The sequence below is a fragment of the Rhinatrema bivittatum genome, chromosome 16 (genome assembly GCF_901001135.1).
Source record: "Rhinatrema bivittatum chromosome 16, aRhiBiv1.1, whole genome shotgun sequence".
Taxonomy (NCBI): domain Eukaryota; kingdom Metazoa; phylum Chordata; class Amphibia; order Gymnophiona; family Rhinatrematidae; genus Rhinatrema; species Rhinatrema bivittatum.
In genome coordinates, this window is record NC_042630.1 from 28,117,482 (window position 1) to 28,142,541 (window position 25,060).

A 25,060-nucleotide genomic window follows, 5' to 3' on the forward strand; every position below is an offset into this window, starting at 1 on the left:
CCGCGCTAGATTTTGCGACCGTGCTCCCCCTAAGCCTGGCAGGAGCAGGTAAAACTGCCTAACCTCCGCTCCAAAAAAGAGAAGCGCAACCGCCTGTAAGCGAGGCAAACAGGGACTGGCTGAGGAAAGCTGTGCCTGAGCCAGCACTGCCCTGAGGCAAAACTTCTCCGGGCAGCCGGTTGCAGCGCAGAGGGAGAGGCTGGACCACCAGCATACACCCCGCGAGCCAGGAAACTGCTACGCTAGCAAACACCTACCTGAGTTGCAAACTGGGTGAAAATGCAAACTTCCTAACCCTCAGGCAGTGATAGAAAATAACTTGTCAAAAAGTAGTAAACAAAATTCCACAAAAAAAACCAAAAAACTTTGCATATACTGGTTTTTTTTTTAAAGTTGATCCATTCAGATGGAGAAGGAAATATAGAGGGAAACAGAGCAATCAAAACCTTCCCCAAAAATTCCAACCCCCAGATTTAAATTGTCACAAGAGCGGGACCGCAGGTTCTGCCTTCCTTCATCTGCTGGAGACAGGAGAATACTGAAGGGGCGCAGGGGGAGCAACTGGTTATCAGAGGGTGCCCTGCAAGTTTTTCTCTGTCTCCATCTGCTGGAAGGGAGGCATAACCCATGGTCTGGACTGATCTGGGCACGTACAGGGAATTTCGTTTTCCTTAGTGAAGACAGATGGACTCAGTATCAATGGGTATTGTGCTCTTCTGCTAGCAGATGGGAGACTGAGTCAGATTTCAAACCTGACGTCACTTTAGATACACCCCTGCAGTAACCTTAGCTCCTCAGTATTCTCTTCGAAAAGCCATTGTGGATATATCTTTGCTTAAATAACTTGATTAAACTTGAGTAAAACTTGAACTGGTTCAACTAATTTCCAAACTGGAGACCGCCAGTGCACTCATCCAATTAACGCCGACACCGGACAACCTGTGGGTGTCTTGAACTAGGGGGTAGGCTGCAGCTTACCCGTATTTGCTTAGTCTCGAGGTTTGTTATCCAAGGTTCTCCTTTTCCAGGGCAGCCATGGGTGGGATGCTGAGTCCATCTGGCTACACTAAGGAAAATGACATTTTCAGGTAAGTAATTTCTCCATTTCCTAGCATGTAGCAGATGGACTCAGGACCAATGGGATGTAGAAAAGCTACTCCCAGACAGGGCAGGAGGCTGCCCGTGGCAAACTTAATACTGCCCTTGCAAAGGCTGCTTCTTCCCGTGCCTGAACATCCAGGTGGTAGAACCTGGAGGTGGTGTGTATAGAGGACCACGTCGCTGCCAGACAGATCTCGGTGGGCGACAGCAGCTTGGTTTCTGCCCAAGAGACTGCCTGGGCCCTCGCAGAATGAGCCTTAACCTGTAGAGGTAAGGGCTTTCCTGCCTCTATGTAGGTTGCCGATTACTTCTTTGATCCAGTGGGCTATGGTCGCCCGCGAGGCCGCTTCTCCTTGTTTCTTCCCGCTGTGAAGAACGAACAAGCGATCCATTTTGCGCACAGGTTCCGATCTCCCCAGGTATCGCACCAGGTGCCTGCCAACATTCAGGTGGCAAAGGCGGTGTGAGTCTTCAGAGTCCTTATGTTCATCCACAGCTGGTAGCGAGATGGTTTGGTTCAAGTGAAACTCTGAAACCACTTTCGGAAGGAAGGAGGGGACAGTGCGCAGTTGTATGATTCCAGGTGTGAACCTGAGGAACGGTTCCCAAAGAGATGCAACGAGCTAAACATATTGCCACCAGGAATGCGCCTTCAAACCAACCAAGGGGTCTGATCTCTAAGGTTTATAAACTCTTGAATACTAGACTTGCGGCCCCACAATCCCATATCAAGGCATGGGAGAAGGAATTAGCAAGGGACATCCCCTTAGACACCTGGGATGAGATTTACCAGAATATATGTAAGGCATCGATATCCTCCTCCATAATCGAAAATGGATACAAGATCTTATTTAGGTGGTACCTCACCCCAGAAAGACTCAAGAAATTTAATACTGGTTGTGATGGGATGTGTTGGCGAGTCTGTAAGGCTATAGGAACATTTATTCATATGTGGTGGTCAGGGGAATGCATATCACCGTTATGGACCCAGGTAGCAGATTTCATAGTCCAAGTGTTGTCTATATCTATAACGTTGACTTAGGCCTATGCTTTGCTACATACTGATGTATGTGATGCATCTTTCTCTGTACATCCCTTTTGTATTCAAGCATGTATTGCAACCAGACTGGAGATTGCTAAAGATTGGAAAAAGAAGGAGGACAGCCCCACGCTTGCTGCGATTCTTCGGCGACTGATCAAGTCTGCACCCTTAACAAGTTGACAGCAGAAAGACAGACACTGCGCTCTTTCCAACTCACATGGGACCCATATTTACATTGGCGTGCTCATTGGGACACTTAATTGTACAATTGTTCTTTCTGTAGGTACACCTACATTTTCTCTATTATTTTTCTTTTTGCAACTTGGACTCTTTTTCGGTATCATAGATGGATGGAATGGGAGGCGGGGGGGGTCTGTAGGGAAAGAAATGGAAAACCATGGTGTGGTGCATGTATTTCTTTATTGTTCACTGTTCATGTAGTATGTCTTCATGCTATCACCAATAAAATTGTTTATGACAAAAAAAGGAATGCCGCCTTCAATGTTAAGAGGTGTAGTGACAGACTGTGTAGTGGTCTGAAGGAAGCCCCAGCTAGGAAGTCTAATACTAGATTGAGATTCCATAGAGGCATCGGCCACTTTAGGGGTGGTCAGAGTTGTTTAACCCCTTTCAGGAAGCTGGACAAGTCCGGATGGGTTAATAGCCAGATACCATCCACTTCTGCTCTGAAGCTGGCCAGTGTGGCTACTTGGACCTTGAGGGAGTTGAGTGACAACCCCCTCTTCATACTGTCCTATAGGGACTTCAGAATCATAGGAATCTTGGCTCTCCGCAGAAGAATCCCACGGTCCTCACACCAGGCTTCGAATTCTCTCCAGATTCATATGTATGACAGGGATGTGGAGAACTTGCGCGCTCGGAGCAGGGTGTCAATCACGGCCTTTGAGTAACCGTGCTTCTTCACGAAGATCTGTCTCGAGAGGACTCGCCTGGAGAATCGGGCCCTGCTGGAGAAGGTCCCTGTGTGGCAGTAGGCACAGAGGATTCCCCGCAAGGGGTCTTTGCATGTCTGCATACCATAGTAGTCTTGGCCAATCCGGGGCCACTAGTAGAATAGTCCCCTGTGATGTTATATCTTGCGGATGACCCTGCCCAGTAGTGGCCATGGGGAGGAAGGCGTACAGTAAGTCTTCCTCTGGCCAAGTCTGGACGAGAGCATCGATTCCTTGGGACTGCGGCTCTCGTCTAAGGCTGAAGAACCTGGGGACTTGGGCACTGATACGGGTGGCCAGTAGGTCCATGGCTGGGAGGCCCCAGCGATTTACTATCAGTTGGAAGGCTATCATCGACAGCATCCTTTCCCCCGGATTCAGGCTCACTCTGCTGAGGAAGTCTGCAGAGACATTGTCTTTTCCTGTGATGTGGGAGGCCGAGATCCCTTGTAGGTTTATCTCCACCCATGCCATGAGAAGGTCTATCTCCAGAGACACCTGCTGGCTCTTGGTTCCTCCCTGGCGGTTGATGTAAGCAACCGGTCGTGTTGTCCAACATTACTCTAATTTCTTTGCCTCAAAGTCTGTGGCTGAATTGCAGGCATGCTAGAATGATTGCTCAAGCTTCCAGGTGGTTTATGTTCCATTCCGCCTCTTCCTTGTTCCATTGAGTTCCTGACAGTGGGCTTCCCACCCTCGCAGGCTCGCACCTGTGGTGAGCAAGATCCACTTCGGTGGGGATAGGCTTACTCCTCTGCTTAGGTGGTCTTCCTGTAGCCACCAATGGAGCGGAAAAGGTACCTCTGCTTGTAGTTGGAGGCAAATTGAGTAGTCCTGGGACAGTGGGTTCCATCCAGGGTTGATGCCATGAGGCCAAGGACTTATGTTCTCATACCTTGGGGCATGCATTGTCATCAATCGTCGTAATTGTTCCATCAGTTTCCTTCTCCTTGGGGGAGGGAGGAAGACTTTGTTCTGTTTGGTGTCAAAACGGGCCCCTAGGAACTCTAGCGATTGAGAGGGCAGCAGACTGCTCTTGCCCATGTTCACAACCTAACCGAGTTCCTGCAGTAGGCTCTTGACTCTCCTGGTCACCTGCCGGCTCTCTTCTGAAGGCTTTGCCCTGATGAGCCAATCGTCCAGGTAAGGGTGTACCAAGATCCTTTCCTTCCTCAGTGTTGCCGCCACAACCACCATGATTTTGGTGAAGGTTCTGGGACAGTTGCTAGGCCGAAGGGTAGTGCTCGGAACTAGTAATGGTGACCCAGTATCGCAAAGTGCAGGAAGTGCTAGTGGATCCTGATGGACTGGGATGTGAAGGTAGGCTTTGGAAAGGTCCAGGGAGGTCAGAAACTCTCCCGATTGTACTGCCATTATTACGGAGCAAGAGTTTCCATGCGGAAGTGTAGAATCCACAGATGACTTGACGTTCTTGAGATCCAAGATGGGCTGGAAAGATCCTTCCTTCTTGGGAATGATAAAATAGATGGAATAGTGCCCCGTATTTTGTTGGGGCATGGAAACCGGAGTTATTGCCTTCAGACTGAGTAGTCTTGTTAGAGTGGTTTCTACTGCCAGTCTCTTGGAATGGGAGTGGCAGGGTGACATCATAAATTTGTCTCGAGGGTTGCTGGGGAACTCGAGAGTAACCTTCTTGAATGATGTTTAGAACCCATTTGTCAGACATTATCTCGACCCATCTTTGGTAGAAGAGTGCAAGTCAACCCCCTATATCCTCTTCCTGTGGATGGGTCAGCCCATTCTTATTGTGGAGCACAGCTGAAGCCTGCCCCCAGGTCTGCTCCCCTCTTGGTCTGTCTGTTCCGAAAGGGCTGGGACCTTCCGGAGGGACGAGGTGCCTGGAACTGCGAGTTCCTGTAGGGTCTAAAGCGATGCGATCCTTGCCTTTGGTTCTTCTGGGGGAGGGATGCTGAGATCTTTTATTCCTATCTTCCGGTAGGATTCGCCCCATTTGCTGGCCAACTTCTCCAATTTGCTTTCGAACAAGAGATACTTTAAAAGGCATTCTTGTGAGATTCGCTTTAGATGTCACGTCCGCAGACCAATTCCATAGCCACAGTTGTCTTCTGGCTGCCACTACCGAGGCAACGCCCCTGGCTGAGATGCACACCAGGTCTGAGCTTTCGTCCAGGCTGCTGCAGGTTGCATCGTCTCACTGGTATACGTTCCGGAGTTCTTTGCCTCTCTCGAGAGGAGCAAGCAGGAACGTGCCACCAGTACGCAGCAGAAAGCAATCTGCAGTGTCATTGCTGTTGCGTCGAAGGCCTGCTTAAGGATGGATTCCAATCGTCTGTCCTGAGTGTCCTTCAATGCAGCCCCCTCCCTCAATGGGAATCATTGTTCGCTTTGAGACGGCACAGACCATAGCGTCCACTTTCGGGAAATGCAGGTATTCCTTGGTCGCTGGTTCTAGAGGGTATAGGGCTTCCAAGGCCCAACCCCCTTTGAAGCTGGCCTCCGGGGCATCCCATTCCAGGTCAATCAGTTCCTGTATGGCTTCTATCATTGGAAAGTAGCATGAGGCCTTACTAAGGGACACCAAGATGGGGTTCTTCTTTGGTTCCGCCATAGGGACCGTGCTAGGAATACCCAGAGTCTTCAGAGTTTGGGAAACAAGGGCTGGTAATTAGTCTTTGTACAAGAAGCGAAGCATGGTTTGGTATGGTTCCATTCCTGGAGGGATTTCTCCTTCTTCCAGAGAGTCACTCATCTGAGGTGCCTGGGAAGTTCTTGGTTAAGCGAGGCATCTGGGCCGGGAGGATCTTGTGCTTCCGGCAGGGGTTGAGCATGGCGTGCAGCTGGGGCTGATTGTGCCTGAACGAAGACTTGCAACCCTTGGAAAAATTCCAACCAGGAGAAGGTTCCTGGGTCCATGTTAACCCCAGGGGGGATCGGAGTAGGGCCCCCCCCCCCCCCCGAGGTGCCCTCCTGTGGGGAAGCCATCTCGGAGATGCATAGGTCCGGGAAGCTATCGTCAGTAGTTCCAGAGCCATCTCCCGACAGTAAGGGGCCGGGCTTTGGTTCCCCCTGGGCTTCTTCGCAGTGTTGACACAGGCAGGACTCCAATTCAGACTGCGCGGCTCTTATGTGACAGGCTGTGCAAAGAGTGCCTTCTGACTTTCTTGGGTGCCGGTGCCATTGTCACTGTGTGTTTGCGATACGTGCAGTTGTAAACGCGGCTGTGCATGTAGATATGTGCCCGGGCGTGCTCAGCTGTGCGCATGGGGTGCGCTCAGTTGTGTTATGCGCGCAGTTAGGCGCGCGTCTGTATAGGACGCACGCAAGTTAGGCGCATTGGCTGTCCGGCGCATACCGCTGGTCGAGAAGGAAGATGGTGCCGACAGCAGCCCCGAGGGTCTCCATGTGTGTGGACCCTTGCACCGGTTCGGGGCCTAGCCCACCAAGACTGCTCAACTCGATCGGTGCTCCCTTGTAACCTTGCCAAGGATGGATTCGGAACAGCAATCCAAGCTCTGGAGACTGGAGACCTGAATTTACAGATTTTCTCTTACCTGGTCTCGGTGCTTACCGATCGTATGACGGATGGTCTCCAGCTGTGGGGGGAGAGGGAATTACCTTCACCGCCGCGCTCGTTTTTGCACCCGCTGCCTTTCAGCCACACTGGGGGGCTAGGTCCACGCCGGTAACCGGCTACCGGATCAAGGCACACCTTGAGGGATATCAGAGATCAACCTCAGGAATTCTCGACTGGGGGAGGGACCCTTAGGTATCACCGCAGGAAAGCGGGGCTTGATCTTCCTTAAGGTATATTTTGTTTCTTCTTCTGTAATTCTTAACACTATTCTAGTATGTGGGATAGTGTCCGCATCTGCTAGGAGATGGAGAAATACTGAAGAGCTGAGGTTACTGCAGGGGTATATCTAGAGTGACGTCAGCTTTGAAATCTGACTCCGTCTCCCATCTGCTAGCAGAAGAGCACAATACCCATTGGTTCTGAGTCCATCTGGCTACATGCTAGGAAATACTGAGTGACTGCAGGTGGCACCTAGTCTTAAGTGGCAGTGAAACTAAAACTCTCTCTGTCTCCATCTGTTGGAGGAGAGGCAAAACCCAGGATCTGGGTATGTACAGGGAATGCCCTGTATTATCCTGGGGCGTAGGTACTGGGATTACAGCCCTAATCCTGAGGTGCCTTAAAAAAGTAATCTCCACTGTCTGCTTTTTGTGCTGGGAGTGGCAGGGAGACATCATGAATGTGTCCCGGGGAGTGCTGCGAAATTCCAGCACACATCCTTCTCATATGACTTCCAGTACCCATTTGTCCGAAGTGATCTTGACCCACCTTTTGTAAGAGAGACATTCGGCCCCCTATCTCCTCATTCCAAAGATGAGTCGGTAAAATTTCATTGGGTCGGGACGATCTTGAACCCGAACCTGCCCTTCTCTTGGGTTGTTGACTATGAAAGCACTGAGTTCTTCAAAAGGGCAGACCTCTGAATTGTCGAGTTTCTGTAGGGGCGGAAATGTTGGGAGCCCCTAGACTGGGCCCCCTCATAGGCAAGGGGCACTGCAACTGCTTCCTCTTATCTTCCAGTAGTCAGGGGACTGGAAATTTGCCCCATTTATTGGCCAGTTTTTCCAATTGGTTTCCGAATAGGTGTGATCCTTTAAAGGGCATCTTTGTACGGTTGGCTTTAGAGGTTGCGTCGGCTGACCAATTCCACAGCCACAGCTGTCTTCTGGCCGCTACCACTGAGGCCACTTCTCTGGCTGAAGTACAAACTAAATCAGAGCCCATGTCTGCTAAAAAGGTGGCAGCGAGTTCCATAGTCACTCTGGGTTCACCCCCGAGTCATCCACCTCCTGAGAGAGAAGTAGGCACGAATGTGCTACCAGGACACAAGAAGAAGCAATCTTGTAAGGTCATTGCTATTGCATCTAGAGCTTGTTTAAGGATAGACTTCAACCATCTATCATGCGCACCACCGCAGCCTACATGCGGTCTGTTGACCGAGCTTAAAGCAGGGCCTAGTCCACTGGGGGAGGGCTGCTCAACCCGCTTGTAAGCTCACTTCATTATGCTCCCAAGGGGATTGGGAAAGTCGTTGGTACAGCACGCTAAGCAAAGAGACTGGAGGAAGTCTTACCAAAACCCCTCTTCTTTTGTTAAATTTTATTGATGGTATTATTGCAATTTATTGTAAAAATATATTACATGTTATTTCAGTTCGTTTTACCTATTTATCATGTTATATACTCTGGATTTTAATATGTCTTATGATATAAACCGATATGAAGCTTCTACAAATATCGATATATAGAAAGTGAATAATTAAATAAAATAAGGTAAATCTTCTTCCGCTTTTTTTTTTTAAACTTACCTGGGCTCAGCGCTTACCGGCTGATTACAGAGACTGTCTCCGGCTGTGGAGGGGAGAGGATTTTGGCTGTCACCGCCACGCTCGGCTTCCTGCACCCGCTGCCTTAGCAGCTAAGTTCCCACCAGGAACCAGCCACTGGACCAAGGCACACCTCAGAGATCTCAGAAATCACCACAGGAATTCTCAACTGGGGGAAGGACCTTTAGGTATCACTGCAGGGGAAGGAGGCTCAATCTTTTCTCCAATTTAAAAGTAGAATTTCTTCTTCTAAAAAGGTACAGCGATCCCCATAGGGAAAGCACGTCCTCTATCTGCTGGAGACTGAGAAATACTGAAGGGCTGAGGTCACTGCAGGGGTGTATCTAGGATGTCAGCTTTGAAACCTGACTGTCTTCACCTGCTGGAAAGGGAGCATAAACCCATTGGTCCTGAATCTGGCTGGCTGGCTACACACTAGGAAATCACCAACCTTCTTCCTGCTTGTCCCTTTCCCCACCCCCTCTTTTAGATCCCTGTTTTTCTTTTGTCTACACACTGTGCCAGCTCAGGTGTTGCACGGGTTTGTGAATGACACAAGCCTCTTATACAAGGCCTAGGAGCTGTCAAAGCTTGTACCCACCTAAAGAAACCACAGCTAAAAAAGACAGGACATGCATGGGGGTGTTCCCAAAAATAAGAATTCAGAGTGAGCCATGCAGGACGTTATCTGAAGTATGTACATGGAACCCATGCCTTACTAAGACTTTCTTTTAGGGAACCAACCATGAGAAAACCCAGGCTGATTACCAGGGCAGAGGGGAGACTTTCACTTACTGCTTGTTCTCAGGGTCCTTCTCGTTGATTTTTTCCAACACGTTAATCTCCAGGCGAGCTGCCTCCTTATACTTCTCCACGTTTTTGATAATTTTTAAGGCTACTTGTGCACCACCTCTGAATTGGGGGGGGGGGGGAAGGGAAAAACAGGCATATTTCATATTGCTGAAGTCCAGCAGGCTGACATAGACCATGTCTCACAGAACACCAATGCACTGTGAATACAGTGAAATACACTATCGAACAGCTCAAGGAAACCGCATGGTGGCACACCTGAACTTTTCACCAAGCGCTATGGAGGTCATCATGAGAGAAAAACAAGGCAACTGGAGAAGAAGCCTCTTGGAACTGTCGAGCCCTCTGAGAAACTGGAGCAACAGTCCAAAATGACATAGTAATGGCACGAGGGCATGACCAGCAGTATCATGCAGCATCTTCATGGGAGAGGCCACTCTCTAGAGAGAGAGTCACTGCTGCTCTGTGGATCACCACGGCTTGCATTATCAGAAGAGTCAGAGAAGCAGCTGGAAACTGAGACGGAAATTAAATCCAGCTCCCCTTCATGTATGAATGCTATCAACATCTTGCTCTTCCGCATGCATTCACCCTCCCAGACTGGCACAGAAAACACTGCTGCTCCCCCTTACCTGCGGCGGTCTATACACTGAACCACTCTTCCAAAAGTCCCTTCCCCGAGGGTACTAACGATCTCATCTGAGGAGGATAAGAAGAAAAGGAGAGAATAAGACTCTGCCTTGGCAGTGAGGACTTGAATGCGGCTATAAAACATGAAAAATTTTAAAATTAAATTAAAAATTAAATAAAAATAAATAAAAATAAAGTCAGCAAAGGTTTCTAAGCAGCGTCCAACAACGTGAAACGTCACGGCTGCCAGTGACATAAATGCACGTCTCGAGCAGAGGGCACAAAAGAGAAAAAAAAAAATAGCCATCTGCTGCGTGAACTGCTCAACGTCTTCCTGTACCTACACAAAATACAAACATTAAAAAACAAGCTATGCTCAAAGAAAAGGAAAAAAAAAGGGACAAAGGAAGGGAACGGGGTGTGGAGAGGTTGTAGAGAAATTATAAAAAAAATTTAAAAAAGAATAAAAGAAAGAAACTACAGATAGGTCGGCAACATTTTTTTTTTTTTTGCTTTTTTCTTTGGGATCTTAACTAAAGAGCTAAATTAATGTTACGATTTGGCTGTGTACATCTTTCTTGCAGACAGTCGCCGATGTGATAGACCAGATGACCTTCCTCGTCGTCTTCCACACTCTTGACCCTCCTGCTGCTCTGCCGACTCCGCTGTTGGTCCCCCGGGGGCCCCCCATCATTCCGGGCAAACCAGGACATTCGGCAATCGCCAGCCAATCAGATTTTCAAAACCAGCGCCGTAGCCAGCGGTCACGTTTGGTTGGTTTGGAAATTCACATGGTTGTTTGAGGAAGAGGAGGGTGTGCGGTAGATTCCCAGCCAATTCATACGGCACATAGGAATACATAACGATAGGGGATATTGCAAGGGAACAGGTCAAGATACAATACACTAACTCAGAAATTAAAAAAAAGAAAAAAAAAGAAAACAATTCTGCCTTTTCTCTTTGTCGTAAAATCAAAACAGAAGCAAAAAAATTAAAAAAAAAAAAAAAAACCAAAAAACAAAAAGGCAAAGGCAAGGAACGAAACCCTGTAAACAGGACCCACCCCAAGTCACTGCAAAGAGGTGCGTCAGTATGATAGGGCGACACCTCCCCCTGGTGTCCCGTACCAGCCGGAGAAGGAATGGGGGGGGTGGAATCATGTCCCCATTAGTGTTCCTAGCACCGCCATGCAGGGAGAGCCGCGTGCACACAGGTACACAGCAAGTCCTGCCTGAGAAAGCAGCACAAGGCAGCAGGCCCCACAGGGCTGAGGGTATTACTGTGGTAAGTGTAAAGCAAGTGGGGGGGGTGTCATTCAGCTAATTAAACTACCAGGAACCACCCCCTGCCTTTAATACTACTGCGGTGAGACTGCAGACAGGCCCTCTAGGGGGGAGAAGGGTAGCTGAACTTTTTTTTTTTTAAGGTAAACAAAATTTAAAGTTAAAGTTAGGAGCCTACAAATGTACGAAGCCTAGGGTGCTTTGTAATAAAATATCTGCTGACTTGTGGTGCCTCCTATGAATGGCACCATTTGCAGCTTGTAGTGACACTTCTGTGTATGAGATGTCTGCCAATGGCCCATATTAACTAACAACCTTGAATTAGCATCTGACACCACAGAGCAGGATTAACGTCTCGCCCCCTGTGGGTATAGTAAATGTGTAATCACCCACAGGATTCATCCTACCTTTCTATAACCTCTCAAGGCACATGCTCTGGAACCTTTCCAGCACGTGTACCCTGGGGGTCTGACAAAAGGAGGCTGCCAAATGTTTTGATCAACACACAACCTCATCCATTACAGACCCGAGATTAAAGGGGATGCTCAGGACCTAAAGAAAGGCTGTGAGATCTTTTCATCACTAGCAGACCTGAGCCGATACAGAATCTAAAGTTAAAGAGGACAAGATCAGGGCCCTATTTCTGATGGCTGTGTATCCTGTGACCCTCTGAAAGAGCTCTCGATGCCCCAGAAGATTGCACAAGGGCCATGTCTGATGCCAAAAGGGAATGTGGGAGGCGAGGGAGAAAAAGGGGATTTACTCTTGGCAAGGAACTGCTCTTAGATGCACTGCTAGGTGCCCAGGAGCCTGGTTAAACCACTAAACTGCACCACTCAGGAAAATCAAGTCACAGTATTTAAATTCACATGCAAAATACTGCAAACACATTACAAGCTTGTAAAATGTTTCAGGAACAGATTTTTAAAAAAGAAAAAACAAACAAAAAAAAACAAAACATTGTATTTAACTTACCAGATCTTCTAGAACCTTTGACAGAAAAGTGACTTATCGTTAAGGTGCAACCGGGCTGAATACTCACCGATGAGGATGGGCTAAATGACCTGGTTCTTTGCCTTCTCCGCCTGTGCTTACGCCGACTGCTTTTGCAGCTCCTGTGGCTGTCGTCCCTGCCACGCCGGTACTCTGTGTCGTAGTAGGCATCACCACAGTCGCGGCTGTGCTCGTTCTGCCTGTAGCCATCGCAGAAGCGTCTGTCGAAGGCCCTCCTGTCTGATGAGTGACCATCGCGGCTGAAATGAGAAACATCGGTCATTTACAAGAGCCAGAAGTTGCAAAGCATCCCAGCAACACTGCCTAATGAGGCAATCTGTTCATTCCTTTCTCCCAAAGTCTTATCCCTCACCTCCCTCTCATGTGTCAGCATATTAGGAAGGAAAGGAAAATTGGTTTTTACCTGCTAATTTTCGTTCCTGTAGTACCACAGATCAGCCCAGACTCCTGGGCTCCCTTCCAGCAGATGGAAACAGAGAAAGTTTCGCTGCCACTGTCACATAACCTGGTGTGCCTCCTGCAGTCTCTCAGTATTGGTAAGTACCCAAGTCAAGATACCAAAAAACACCAACACTTTATAATAGATAAAACTTACCAACATTAAAATCGTGAAGAACTAAACCAAACCTGTGCCAGACTACTTACAACACATTGAGCGGACTCTCCAAATCTCCCCATTCGATTGGGCGGGACTGTCTGATTTGTGGTACTACAGGAACAAAAATTAGCAAGTAAGAACCAATTTTCCTTTCCCTGTTACCTGGGATGTACCCAAGCTGCCCTAAATGGAGTGGGATTGCGAGAGTCCTGCTCGAAGTACACTTTCACCAAAGTCCTAGGCCTCTGGACATCCAAACGATAATGCCTAGCAAATGTATGCAATGACTTCCAAGAAGCCGCCCGACAAATCTCCTGTTAACATTTGGCACAGGAAGCGGCCTGAGAACGAGTCCTTAAGCCTTCAGGGACAGGACAACCCTGACAGATGTACACCGAACCTATGGCTTCCTTCAACCACTGCCCATTGTGGATTTCGACACCTTAAGTACATAAGAACATGCCATACTGGGTCAGACCAAGGGTCCATCAAGCCCAGCATCCTGTTTCCAACAGTGGCCAATCCAGGCCATAAGAACCTGGCAAGTACCCAAAAACTAAGTCTATTTCATGTTACCGTTGCTAGTAATAGCGCTGGCTATTTTCTAAGTCAACTTAATTAATAGCAGGTAATGGACTCCTCCTCCAAGAACTTATCCAATCCTTTTTTTAAACACAGCTATACTAACTGCACTAACCACGTCCTCTGGCAACAAATTCCAGAGTTTAATTGCGCGTTGAGTGAAGAACAACTTTCTCCGATTAGTTTTAAATGTGCCACATGCTAACTTCATGGAGTGCCCCCTAGTCTATTATCTGAAAGACTAAATAACTGATTCACATCTACCCATTCTAGACCTCTCATGATTTTAAACACCTCTATCATATCCCCCCTCAGCCGTCTCTTCTCCAAGCTGAAAAGTCCTAACCTCTTTAGTCTTTCTTCATAGGGAAGCTGTTCCATTTCCCTTATTTTGGTCGCCCTTCTCTGTACCTTCTCCATCGCAATTATCTTTTTTGAGATGCGGCGACCAGAACTGTACACAGTATTCAAGGTGCAGTCTCACCATGGAACGATACAGAGGCTTTATGACATTTTCCATTTTATTCACCATTCCCTTCCTAATAATTCCCACCACTGTTTGCTTTGACTGCCGCAGCACACTGAACGGACGATTTCAATGTATTATCCACTATGATGTCTAGATCTCTTTCTTGGGTTGTAGCACCTAATATGGAACCTAACATTGTGTAACTATAGCATGGGTTATTTTTCCCTATATGCATCACCTTGCACTTATCCACATTAAATTTCATCTGCCTTTTCGATGCCCAATTTTCTAGCCTCACAAGGTCTTCCTGCAATTTATCACAATCTGCTTGTGATTTAACTACTCTGAACAATTTTGTATCACCTGCAAATTTGATTACCTCACTCGTCGTATCTTTCCAGATCATTTATAAATATATTGAAAAGTAAGGGTCCCAATACAGATCCCTGAGGCACTCCACTGCCCACTCCCTTCCACTGAGAAAATTGACCATTTAATCCTACTCTCTGTTTCCTGTCTTTTAGCCAGTTTGTAATCCATGAAAGGACATTGCCACCTATCCCATGACTTTTTATTTTTCCTAGAAGCCTCTCATGAGGAACTTTGTCAAACGCCTTCTGAAAATCCAAGTATACTACGGTACATCTACCGGTTCACCTTTATCCACATGTTTATTAACTCCTTAAAAAAGTGAAGCAGATTTGTGAGGCAAGACTTGCCCTGGGTAAAGCCATGCTGACTTTGTTCCATTAAACCATGTCATTCTATATGTTCTGTGATTTTGATGCTTAGAACACTTTCCACTATTTTTCCTGGCACTGAAGTCAGACTAACCAGACCTTTTTTGCACCACTCCACAGCACAAAAAGATGATCCAAAACTGGAAGCTATTACATCCAAGTGTCACAACTCTCTTGCATGAGGTGCTGTAGCATCCAAATTAGGAATGGCAGGAAACTCTACAGATTGACTTAATTGAAATGACACCACCTTCGGAAGGAAGAAACCGTTCAACAAGATTCTCAAAAACAGATACCTACATGACAAGGCCTGAAGTTTCGAGATCCTTCCAGCAGAACAAATTACCACCAAGAAAATCACCTTTAAAGTGAGATCTTTCATAGTAGCCCTTCTAAGAGGCCTCAAATGGCGCCCCATACATACCCTTAAGGACCAAGCTAAGGCTCCAAGAGGGACACAACTTCTGAACTAGAGGACGCAAATGCTCCCCCCCACCCCGAAGAAAACATATCCGAATGTGCAGCTAGAGCCACTCTCTGCACTTTGCCACCTGAACTCTGAGGGAGTTAAAGGCCAAGCCCTTCAACAACCTCTCTGCAAGGTCAGAATATGTGCCACAGATGACCTAGTAGGGTCCACACTCGTTTCAAAAACTCTCCATACCTTAACATACACCAAGGAGGAGGAAGTCTTTTTAGCTTGCAAGAGTAGAAATGACATCCTCAGAATATCCTTTTTCCTTTAAGCATTTCCTTTCAAAAGCCAAGCCACGAGACAGAAGTGAACCGACTGATCTTAATATATGGGACCTTGGTGCAGAAGCTTTGGTATATTAGCAAATCACAATGGCCCATCCACCACTAGATTGATCATATCTGCAAACCAAGGTCGCCGAGGCCACTCCGGAACCACTAGAATTACTTCTCCCAGAATTTCCACACACTGCAATATTTTGCTCACCAGCGGTCACATTGGAAACACATACAGAAAAATGTTATTGACCCTTCTGCTCTGCGTTCCCTTCTGCAACTGAAGCGCGGCGCCTTGGCATTTTGTTGAATTGCCATTAAATCCATGTGGAGTCTGCCCCATCTGCAATGGATAAGATGCATTGCTTCCTCCAACAACTCCCATTCTCCGGGATCCAGCTGTTGACTAAGAAAATCTGCTTGCACATTGTCCTGGCTACGTGAGAAGCCACTAGTAGCGCCAGATGCTGCTCGGCCCAGCGGATTAACTCCTGGGCTTCCACCCTGCCAGTTGATATAAGCCACCATCGTTGCATTGTCTGTCAAGATCCTTACTGGTCATCTGCGCAAGAAAGGTAGAAACGCATGCAGCGCAAACTGCACCACTCTCATCTCTAAGTGATTGATAGACAACAACGCTTCCTCCACCGATCACTGGCCCTGCACTGACTGCATACAGCTCCCCATCCGTGGGGCATCAGTGGAAACAGTCATTCACTACGGAAACTCAAAGTCCACCCCGTGACACAACTGGTCCCGACCAAGCCACCACAAGAGACTGGACTTGGTTAGCTCTAAGAGGTAGTGAAAGTTGAAATTCCTCTGACAACGGGTTCCACCGGGAAAGCAACGCTGACTGCAGAAGCCTCATATGAGCAAGCGCCCAAAGAACCAGTTCCAAAGTGGATGCCATGGAACAGAGAACCTGCAAGTACTCCCAGACCCTGAGTACCTGTTTCTCCAACAACCTATGAACTTGCATCTGCAATTTGCCATGCATTCCTCGGTGAGAAAAACCTTATCCACCTGGTATCTTAACGTACCCCCAGAAACTCCAACACCTGAGAAGGGGAAAGATGACTAACAGATTTACTATTCACCCCAGGAATTCAAGCACTGCAGCACCAAGTCCACTGCCTGCCTGCAAAAGGGCTCTATGACTTTGCTCAAATAAGCCAGTAGTTCGGATATGGGTCAACCAGGATGCCCTCCTTCCGGAGAGCCACCGCCACCACAACCATCACCTTGGTGAAGATTCTTGAAGCATATACCAAACCGAACGGAAGGGCGCAAAATTGAAAATGTGCCCTAGGACCATGAACCGACGAAATCTCTAATGGTCAGGCCGGATCCCTATGGGTAAGTATGCCTTTGTCAAATCCAGGGAAGCCAAGAGCTCTCCATTGCACACTGTCACAATTAGAGCGTAGGGTCTCCATCGGAAAACGAGAAACCTTGAGAGCCATGTTTAATCTCTTCTCCAAAATTGGGTGAAAAGTTCCCTCCTTCTTTGGAACCATGAAATAAATGGAATAACGTCCCTCGTTCCTCTATGGGGACGGGAAAAATGGCTCCCAGCATCTTTAGATGAGGGTTTCCTGTACCACCCACGGAAGCACACAGGGAGACCATGAATAAGTCTCTTGGTGGACAAGCAAATTCTAAAGTGTAACCTTGTCTTGTCATGCTTAAGACCCACTGGTCTGACATGATCTTGGTCCACTCCTCGTAAAAAGAGTCACCCGACCCCCTATGACCGGAACTGAGGATTGAGCTGGCTTCGCTTCATTGGGCGGATTTGGCTCCACCACCACTGGCCAGAGCCATATGTTTGGATTTCGACCTTGAAAGGACTGGTTCCAGGACTGCTGCCTCCCCAAGGCCAGTATCTAGGCCCTCATGAAGCTCTGTTCTGCCGAAAACACCTATTCCCTCTGAACCAAAAACACAGGGTCCCCTTTTGGCTTATCTTCAGGCAATTTATATCCTTTATTCTCTCCCAGATGTTTATTCAGCTCCTCCAAGTCTTGTCCAAAGAGCAACTTTCCTTTGAAAAGTAACGTTCCTGAGACTTGGACGAAACATCCGCCAAACAGTTTCTCAACCAAAGAAGCCGCCTGGCTGAGACCGCCAATATCATTGTTGTAGAATAAGTCCTAATGAGGTCATATAAAGCATTGGCTCCATAGGCAACCACAGCCTCCAGCCAGTCCGCCTGTTTTGCTTCTGACACGGACATGGATTTGTCCGTCTGCAACTGCTGCACCCATCGCACCCCAGCCCACAGCATAAAACTGCTGCACAACGCAGCACGTATGCCTAACGCAGGCACCTCAAAAATCTTGAGATGGACTTTGAGCTTCCTAGCCTGCAGAACCTCCAGTGCTGCAGAACCAGCCGCAGGAGAGAGCCTCTTCTTAGTAACTGCCAACACTGAGGCCATCCACTTTTGGAACCCTCAACAGTTCAAGTGTGTCCTCAGGCAAAGGATATAATTTATCCATTGCTCTACCAACCTTCAAGCCAGTCTCGGGAGTCTCCTCCTCCCTGACCACCAACTTTTTAAACTGACTTATGGAAAGGAAAAGACTTCGCTGGACCTCTTAAACCATGCATGACCGGATCCATGCCCTCCTGATAGGGATAGAGGTTCCGCGGGAGGAATCCTAACTCCACAAGGACATAGGGGATCAAGGGTTCCAAACTCTTCCCTGTGGAAAAGATGAACCTCGACTTTTCCCAGCCCCTCTTCCAGATCCTGTCCTGCTAGAGAAGGATCCACCTCCAGAGGATCTTCTCCAGGTGGATCTCCATCCTCCGAATCCTTCAGAGTTTGTCCACTGTGTTTGCCTGTGCGGGCATCTCAAGGAGTCTCTGAATCCTTGTAGCCCCAGTAGCAATGATGCCCTTCTCTTGGAACCAGCACCCCACAGCTTTCCTGGCCAAATAAGCCTTGTGCAACATGACGAAATCTGATGAGAATGTTGGAGAATCATCAGAAGCCTCCTCCAGGAGGTCCTCATCCTCCCCCGACTTAATTCCCTGGGCCCCCCGTTCCACTAAGGAGCTCAGATCGGCCGGGGACAGCTGTGGAGGTAGATCCCCCTCCCTGCATCCGCTGAAGCAGCTGCGAAGGAAGTCAAAAAGGCTGCCTTTCCTGCGTTCATCGGGAAGGGACCCCCTGCTTCCCCCAGTCACACTGGAGCACCTCCTAAGGCCCATGTTGTCTTCCTGACGCAGCCACAGTTGTTGTCCCTGAACTGTCCTCTCCCCCAGAGAGGCATAAGGAACAAAAGCTGGCCTTGAGAGAATTGCGTGTGTGCGCATCACCGCACTTGCTGCACATGCGCTGCGCGGTATACTTTCAGCTTGCCTGGACCGCAAGTGCAGTCAGCCACCTGAGGAGCTCAAAACACAAGAGCCGTTGTAACTGAGCCAGTCAGGCTTCAGCACAGCTCTCCCACAGAACCGCTCAATAGGGAAAACAAAATAGACATCTAATTTTCTTTTCTTTTCACTTTACAAGAAAGGACAAAAAACAAAACCATTTCCCTATAATTGAAGAACACAGGCAGCAGGTTCTACGAACAAGAAATATAAGGATCCCCAACCCCTTGCTCATCCAACTCAGAACCAGGAGGGGTGGCCGCACCAGGACCTAGGAGGAAATCTCCAAGAAACAAATAATTTTTTTTTTAAACCTAAACCTAGTTTCAAACTGCAGGTTTTACACCATCTACTGGAGACAGAAAAATACTGAGGGACTGCAGGTGGCACACCACATTATTAGCAGTGTCAGCAAAAGTTTTTCTGTCTCCGTCTGCTGGAAGGGAGGCAAAACCCAGGAGTCTGGACTGATCTTGCTACGTACAGGGAATAGAAGATACTGGACTGTGTGGAAAATATCTACAAACCTGTTCATGCATTGAGCAGTAACTCAATACAACTACTTATTTATTTATTTAAGAATTTTTTTTATATACCGGGGCACGTTAAAAACATCACCCCGGTTCACAATGTAACGTACCGTAGCAACAGGCTTTACAATAATTTAGAATAGATAAGCATAGATAAACATTATTTAGATTTACTATAGATTAGAATAGATAAACATTATGACAACTGTTCAACTTGGGATAGGTGGTTTATCAGCTGTTACGTGATAAACTCATAAGAAGAGTAGAAGAGAAAAGGTGATTGGAATATGGGCGGGTAAGGAGAGGTAATTTTTAGGAGGGTAGAAAAAAAATAGGTTCTTTAACTATTCACAAAGTGACAGGTAAGAGGGCGGAAATGGAGGGGTAGGAGGAGGATGGGGCTGTTGAAATGGGAGGAGGAGGATGGGGCTGTGGGAGGGGGCAGGGATGAGGGGGGGTCATGGTTGTTAAGTTCAGTAGAGGCGTGTCAGTCGGGAGGGGCGTGAGGGTCGGGTATGTAGATTTGGGCGTGGTTGGTTAGTCGGGGTATGCTAGTTTGAAGAGCCAGGTTTTCAGATTCTGTTTGAATTTTTTATGGCAGGGTTCCTGGCGTAGATGGGGTGGCATTTTGTTCCAGTGGGACGTGTCTGCTATAATGAATGATCTTTCTCTGATCGTGGCATGTTTGATGACTTTGGGGGAAGGTGTCAGGAGTTTGGCTTGGTGCTGTTTTCTAGTTGGTCTGGTTGTGTTGTGGATGTGGAGATGTTCAGGGAACCAGTGCATGTTTTGGTTGTGAATGGCTTTGTGTATGAGGGTGAGGGATTTATAGATTATCCTGGAGTTTACTGGGAGCCAGTGTAGGGATTGAAGAACTGGGGTGATGTGTTCGTGACGGTGAGTATTTGTGAGAATGCGGGCGGCAGCATTCTGTAAGAGCTGTAACGGTTGAAGGGTATTTTTTGGGAGGCCTAGTAGGATAGCGTTGCAGTAGTCCAGTTTGGATAGGATCATGGCCTGCAGTACTGTTCGGAAGTCAGAAGTGTGTAAGAGTGGTTTGATTCTCTTCAAGGTGTGGAGTTTGAAGAATCCGCTCTTTATGGTGTTAGAAATGAATTTTTTGAGGTTAAAGTGGTTGTCTATCCATATGCCTAGGCTGCGGACGAATTGGGTGGGGGGGCAGCCTGGTGGCGAGGGGGAAGAAAGGCTGAGTGTGGGAATGCTGGGGGGGGAGAGAGGATGAGTAGTTCAGTTTTGTTGGTGTCGAGTGCCAGAAAGTTGTCAGTGAGTAATTTGTTTATGTCAGACAAAGCAGATTTCCAAGTCTTCATTGTGTTAGTGATAGCGTCTGTTATAGGTATGAGTATCTGTATGTCGTCTGCATATATGAAGTGCTGGATGCTTATATAAATACTTAGCATTTCTACAGTACTACACGACACGCAGCACTGTACAAACAAACAAACAAAAAAAAAAAAAAGACAGTACCTGCTCAATAAAGCTTACAATCTAACAAGACAAACGTATGGGACAAGAGACTTGGGGCATTTCATAAAGAAAGATAATGGATAAAGAAAGATAATGGTTAAAGAAAACCAGACAATCAGGCCTAAGATTTAAACCTTTAATAACCTTCCTGCACCCATGCTCACCCAATTCCTGCTCTGAAGCGATGCAGCTTACAGCATACACAATACCCAAGGTTTATCACCAATCACTGCTGGTATTCTCTGTATCAAACTGAAATCAACTAGCCCAAACTACCAAACAATCCTAGGCAATACTGGCTCTTTAGGTCACTTGAGAGACACCTTCATAAGGACATTGAGAAGATGGGGGCATTTCAGAGAATGACACAAGGCTGCAGTGCAAACCCTACAAACAGGCTTACCACTCAAAATGTACTTGCTGGACAAAAGAGAAAATTATTCCTTACCTGCTAATTTTCGTTCCTGTAATACCATGGATCATTCCAGACGGTGGGTTATGTTCCATGTCCAGCAGATGGAGTCAGAACACAAAATTCCCAGGGGAGGACCCATATAACCACGCCTCCCCTGTAACAGCTCTCAGTAACTAGACTAACAAAGCCCAAAAGAGAGAGACTAAAAACAGAGGGATCAAGTAATCAAAGAAGGAACTGAAATAACCACTGTCCAAATAAACAGCAACTAAATTCTGAACAGTGAACTTTTAAGCATCGAGCAATAGAGCCCTTGGAAGCCTTATTTCCCTTCTTTGCTCGACTGAACAGAACAGATGATCAGATCTCCGAAAGGCATTTGTCAACTTGAGATATTGCAAAAGAACTCAACACGCATCCATTAATAGCCACCTCTTATAATGTTATTATATATATATATATATATAATTATCTGATCTTCATTTTCCTTCTTACTCCTAGTTATTGATTCCCTGTTACATGTAACTGCTTTTCTGCACCATTGTTCAAATTGTAAAGTTTATTGCACCCCTGTTTCTTGTGAACCAGCATGATGGGACTACTGTCTTGAATGTTGGTATATAAAAAAACTTAAATAAAATAAAAAAATAAATCCAATAAATGAAGCTCCCTAGCCATTGGAGTATCGACTGTGAAGTTCGAAAAAGCTGGAAGCTTGACCACCTGATTAAGGTGAAAAAGAGGCCACCACCTTCGATAAAAAAGGAACCGCACATAAAGAAACCCCCATCCTCCAAAAAGCGAGGAAAGGGCCCCTACATGACAAGGTTTGTAGCTCAGATATTCACCTAGCCAAACAGATGGCTACTAGGAAGAGAGTCTTCAGGGTTAAATCCTTCAAAAACACCCTCCACATGATTCGAAGGGAGGGCCACACGGTACCCAAAGAACCAAATTCAGATTTCATGCCGAACAGATCTTCCGCACCGGAGGACGCAGATGTTTTGCCCCTTTTAGATAACAAACCACATCCGGATGAGACGCTAGCGGTCTTCCCTGAATCCTACCATGAAGGAAACCCAAGCTGCCACCTGGACCCTAAGGAATATACCAACCCCTTAGCCAAACCACTCGACAAACAGGCCAGAATCTGTGAAATGTTCACTTTTAAAGGCCGCACCCTGTTCTGCAAACACCAAAATGCGAAAACTCTCCGCACCCGAACATAAGCCAATGAAGTGGAAGGTCTCCTCACCTGAAGCAAAGTCGCAATCACAGGCTCTGAGCAACCTTTCAAGCCTCTCAAAAGCCAAGCCACTAGACCGACGTGATCCTCCCAGTCTGAAAATACGGGTCCCTGCTGTAACAACCCTGAGAGATGAGCCAAGTAAACAGGACCATCCACTGCCAGAGTCCGCAAACCACAGCCGATGCAGCCACTTGGGTGCCACTAGAATCACCCTGCCCAGATGAAGCTCAATGTGCCACAACACTTGACCTACAATAAGCCACGGTAGAAACACATACAGCAACAGATGCGTCAGCCACGGTTGAGCAAGAGTGTCAATGCCCTTCGATCCGACCTCCTGTCTGCAACTGAAAAACCGATCCGTTTTTGCATTTGCTGGAGTCACCATAAGGTCTACCTCACCTTGCCTGAAGTAAGGCGAAGGCTTCCACCAACTCCTCCCATTCCCCTGTGTCCAAACGCTGTCTGCTGAGGAAGTCTGCCTGCCCATTATCCACATGAGAAGCAGCTATTCTCACCAGATGTTTCTCCACCCACACGAACAGTTCTTGGGCCTCCAGCACCACTAGACAACTCTTTGTACCACCCTGACAATTGATGTACGATACTGTCATCACATTGTCTGAGAAAACTTGCACTGTGTCCTGAACGAGCAGAAGAAATGCCAACAAGGCCTTGTGCACTGCCCTGATTTCCAGTCAATTGATAGATCAGGTCGCCTCCTCCGGCGACCACCAACCCTAGGCTAATTTCCCTTGACAAATCAGCCCCCCAGCCAGAGACTGGCATCCATGGTCACTAGCACCCAGTTGGGAATTTCCAGATCGCGCCAAGACAGCCACCACAAAAGGCTGGACCTGGTATCCGGCAACGGTAAAGCAAGCTGAAATTCTTCCGATAGCAGATTCCAACGGGGTAACAGAGCCCCCTGCAGAGAACAATGTGAGCAAAAGCCCATGGCACTAAATCCAGCATAGATGCCATGGAACTCAGGACTTGCAGGTAATCCCAACCTGACTAACTTGAGTACTCCCTCCACAGTCAGAAACACCTTCCCCAGCCAGGGTTCGAAGCGTGCTCCCAGATACTCTGACTGGGCCAGCATCAAATGATTCCTTGCGTGGTTCAACACCCAGCCCAACGACTCCAGAAGCTGCATCACCTACTGGACTGAGCGACCACAATCCACCTCCAACTTTGCCCGTATCAACCAATCATCCAGATACGGGTGTACTAGCATACCTTCCTTCTTGAGTGCTGCCGCCACTACCACCATCATCTTTGCGAACGTGCACAGCACCATCACTAACCTAAAAGGGAAGATCTCAAAACTGGAAATGTTCTCCCACAACCATGAACCTCAGAAACTTCTGGTGTTTGGTCTGAATGGGGATTTGAAGATAGGCTTCTGTCAAGTCCAGTGACACTAGAAACTCCCCTTTGCATACCATCGCTATCACTGTGCGCAAACGTCTCCAATTTTGCAGCCACAGTAGCCTCTGCGCCGCCACCATAGAGACCATACTCCTAAGAGGCAGTTCGGACCTTGTCATACCGAGCATCGGCCACATAGGCCACCCCCCACCTCTAAGCTAGCTGCCTGCGCCGCTTCAGCCACCGCTTCTGACCGCTTGTCATGTGCCTTCTGCACACAGGACAAACAGGCCCTCCGCATCAGACTTAGGCACACCGCTGCATGAAGAATCAAAGCTGAAACCTCAACAGCTGCTTGAGCAGAAGCTTCAGCTTCCGATCCTGGACATCATTTAGGGCCGTCATCCCCACTACCAGGATGGACATCTTTTTAGTAACCGCAGGCACAGCTGCATCCACCTTGGGAATCCTCCACTACTCCAAGGTCTGCTCTGGCAAGGGATATAACTTCCCCATAGCCCTTGTTACCTTCAGGCCCGCCTCAGGAGATTCCCACTCCCGATCTACCAACTTCACCTGCTTTGGCAACGAAAATGCAGAAGGGGGCCCCTGCAATCCCGCCATGAGTCACTCCTTCCTTATCTGAGCCCTCCTGGGCAACTTTCCTCAGGTGCTGGAGGAACTCGGGATTAATCAGCCAACCCAGTTCCTTCCTCTTGAACAGACGGACCACTTGCAGTCATTAACTTCCATGACCAGAACCACATCCAGATCCTGCATTGGATCCCCCAATGCATCCACTGGATCAGATCCTAGTCCAGATCCTGCATTGGATCCCCCAGGGCACCAACAGGGTCCTTCTCCGGCCCCACCAGACCCCCTGGCAGTTGATCAGGATCATCCGTACCTTCCGATGAATCTTCCTCCTCCGGGGCCCATCTGATTCCCAACTTGTGCAGGATCCATCCTGACTCCACTGGCCCTCTAGCCTTCTTGGCTGTCTGGGACGTCTTGGGTAAGGGTCTCCTTGCCCCTAACTTCTTTCTGGCCAAATAAGCCTTATGGAGGAGAAGAACAAAACCTGTGGAAAACGCCTTCGGATCAGAGGAGGAAGAGTCCTGACCTGCTTGAGCCCCTCCCCGTCCCCTGCCACCAGCAGGGTCCTTTCCCACGGGAAAAAGCATGGGAGGGGAGTCCTGGGGCTCAGAAATGGCAGCCTGCACCTCAGCATGTGCTGTCAAAACGGAAGACAGCCATTGGCTCC

At 47.8% G+C, this 25,060-nt stretch overlaps 1 protein-coding gene across 1 annotated transcript in view; it reads right to left on the minus strand.

The window, feature by feature from the left end:
* The window catches only part of CLK2 (CDC like kinase 2), a 41,307-nt gene that overhangs the window by 12,181 nt on the left and 4,066 nt on the right, over nt 1–25,060 (minus strand). The window contains 4 exon segments of the mRNA XM_029581419.1: nt 9,273–9,389; nt 9,920–9,986; nt 10,489–10,582; nt 12,243–12,453. Coding sequence (XP_029437279.1) covers nt 9,273–9,389; nt 9,920–9,986; nt 10,489–10,582; nt 12,243–12,453 — 489 coding nt within the window.